The sequence below is a fragment of the Trichophyton verrucosum genome, assembly GCF_000151505.1.
Source record: "Trichophyton verrucosum HKI 0517 chromosome Unknown contig00359_1.f1.exp, whole genome shotgun sequence".
NCBI lineage: Eukaryota > Fungi > Ascomycota > Eurotiomycetes > Onygenales > Arthrodermataceae > Trichophyton > Trichophyton verrucosum.
The window spans coordinates 1-1,783 of NW_003315403.1; the positions used below are offsets into that span (position 1 = coordinate 1).

At 49.4% G+C, this 1,783-nt stretch overlaps 3 protein-coding genes across 3 annotated transcripts; 2 read left to right on the forward strand and 1 right to left on the reverse strand.

Moving 5' to 3' along the window:
* Window positions 1-68: 68 nt before the first annotated feature.
* TRV_04626 (uncharacterized protein) lies at window positions 69-350 on the forward strand (the record flags this gene model as incomplete). Its single annotated transcript, XM_003021217.1, has 1 exon — window positions 69-350. The coding sequence occupies one exon, from the start codon at window positions 69-71 to the stop codon at window positions 348-350; it is 282 nt and encodes a 93-aa protein (XP_003021263.1).
* Window positions 351-610: 260 nt separating this feature from the next.
* On the reverse strand, window positions 611-935 carry TRV_04627 (uncharacterized protein; the record flags this gene model as incomplete). Its single annotated transcript, XM_003021218.1, has 2 exons — window positions 611-780; window positions 824-935. 2 exons carry the CDS (start codon window positions 933-935, stop codon window positions 611-613), a joined length of 282 nt encoding a protein of 93 aa, XP_003021264.1.
* Window positions 936-1,227: 292 nt separating this feature from the next.
* TRV_04628 (uncharacterized protein) lies at window positions 1,228-1,549 on the forward strand (the record flags this gene model as incomplete). The annotated part of the gene is made up of 2 exons (XM_003021219.1): window positions 1,228-1,328; window positions 1,408-1,549. 2 exons carry the CDS (start codon window positions 1,228-1,230, stop codon window positions 1,547-1,549), a joined length of 243 nt encoding a protein of 80 aa, XP_003021265.1.
* Window positions 1,550-1,783: the final 234 nt, after the last annotated feature.

Sequence of the window (1,783 nt, forward strand, 5' to 3'; positions counted from 1 at the left end):
TTGTTGTTGTTGTTGTTGTTGTTGTTGTTGTTGTTGTTGTTGTTGTTGTTGTTGTTGTTGTTGTTGTTATGGCTGTTGCTGCTGTGGTTGTGGCTGTTGTTGCTATCGTCGATGCCGGACGAGGCTGTGATATCCCGCTTGACGCCGGCAGAGGGGTGACAGCCGGCCGCCGCTGGAGTTGGATAGGAGCACTCTCTGCCGGAGGACTCGCAAGCTCGGCAGGTGGTGTCTATGCCAGCATTAACACACTTGATCTTGCTCCGGCGGCAGCGGGAACAGGCGATGCTGGAGCGCATCTTGGGCGGCAGCTCTTTGCTGGGGGGCCAGATCCGGAGGAAGTAGATATATAGACCATGCAAGAGAGCCAGCAGTGACGGTGAACAGCAATAGCACGCGAGTGAGAAGTCAAGAAGCAACAGGAGCAGGCGGCCAGCGAAGAGAAGAAGCAGAGACGACGGGTATTAAGTCTGGGGGAGCCAGGCCGGCGGTGCGGTGGTGTGGTGCCGGTGCATGTATATAAGTAAGTAAGAAGGCAGGTGTACACTAAAGTACTTCTATGGATGCGCTACCTTATTTTCCGCAGTCGAACGAGCAAGACGACGAGGGCGTATTAAGTTCGGTTGACTCCGAGAGCCTGGAAGAGCGGCCAGTCGGCTTCTTCTTCTTCCTTTGCTTTTTGTTTTTTTGTTTTTTCTTTTTTTTTTTGTAAGTAAGTGTGAGCAAGTCTATCAGGTATCGTCTTCTTTGCTTTTCTTTGCTGCTGCTTCTTTGCTTTTTCCCCTAGCACATCATGTACTTAAGTACTGTATACCTGTATACCTACTTAGTCCCTTTGTACGGAGTAGCCTGCTTGCTCTCTCTGTTTGAAGCTCGAGGGTCCATGAGGGCGTTCGTTCTTCTTCCGGCCCAGCACTCTCTCTATCATCACCAGCCATCACCGCTGCCTGCCTGTCTTCTCTCTTCCGTCCCGTCTATCAACTTCGACTCTCAATCAGCTTTTTCTTCGTCTCTCAAATTTGAAGCAACAAAAAAAAAAGGCGGAATTTTGCAAAAATAAAAAAAAATAAAAAAAAAAAGAGACTAAAAGGCGGCGAAGAGCGGCAGAACAGGGGCTTAAGGTTTGAAAAATACGTATTGCAAATACAGATATCTCGTATTGAAAACGGGCAGAAAGTTTGTATTTTTCAAAAGAAACTGCAAAAAAAGAGAGAAAGGAAAAAAATAAAGATGGAGAAAAAGCGAAGAAGAAGGACGACGACGACGATGAGGACGAAGATGAAGATGAAGACGAGAATTCAAGCAGCAAAAAAGAAGGCCGGCGATGCGGAGTGAGGGGAGATGAGGGGACGCGGCCATGGTAGAGACAGCACAGGGAGCTGGGTAGCCGCCGGAGCTGCCAGACGGCAGGCAGGCATCAGATGCTGCTACTACTGCTACTACTACTACTACTGACACGGCAGACAGCAGACGGCATGGAGAAGAAGAACCAGAAGAAGAAGAAGAAGAAGACGAGTCCATGATGCTGCTAGTGGTGATGCCTGACAGATAGACAAGACTCCGAGTGGAACGACAAGAAGCCACCGGCTGCGTCATGTTTGGTCTTGGTCTCTGGGCCGCCTGCGGAGGAGCGTATCAGCATCATCTTTCTTCTCAGGCACAGCACACGGCATAAAAAAAAAAGGGAAAAGGGGGAGAGTGTTGATTCCCATCTCAATTGCTCACAGGCTCGGGATGAGAGCAGCCATGCTGCCGAACTTGGTCCTACGGGACACCCTTTTTTTGT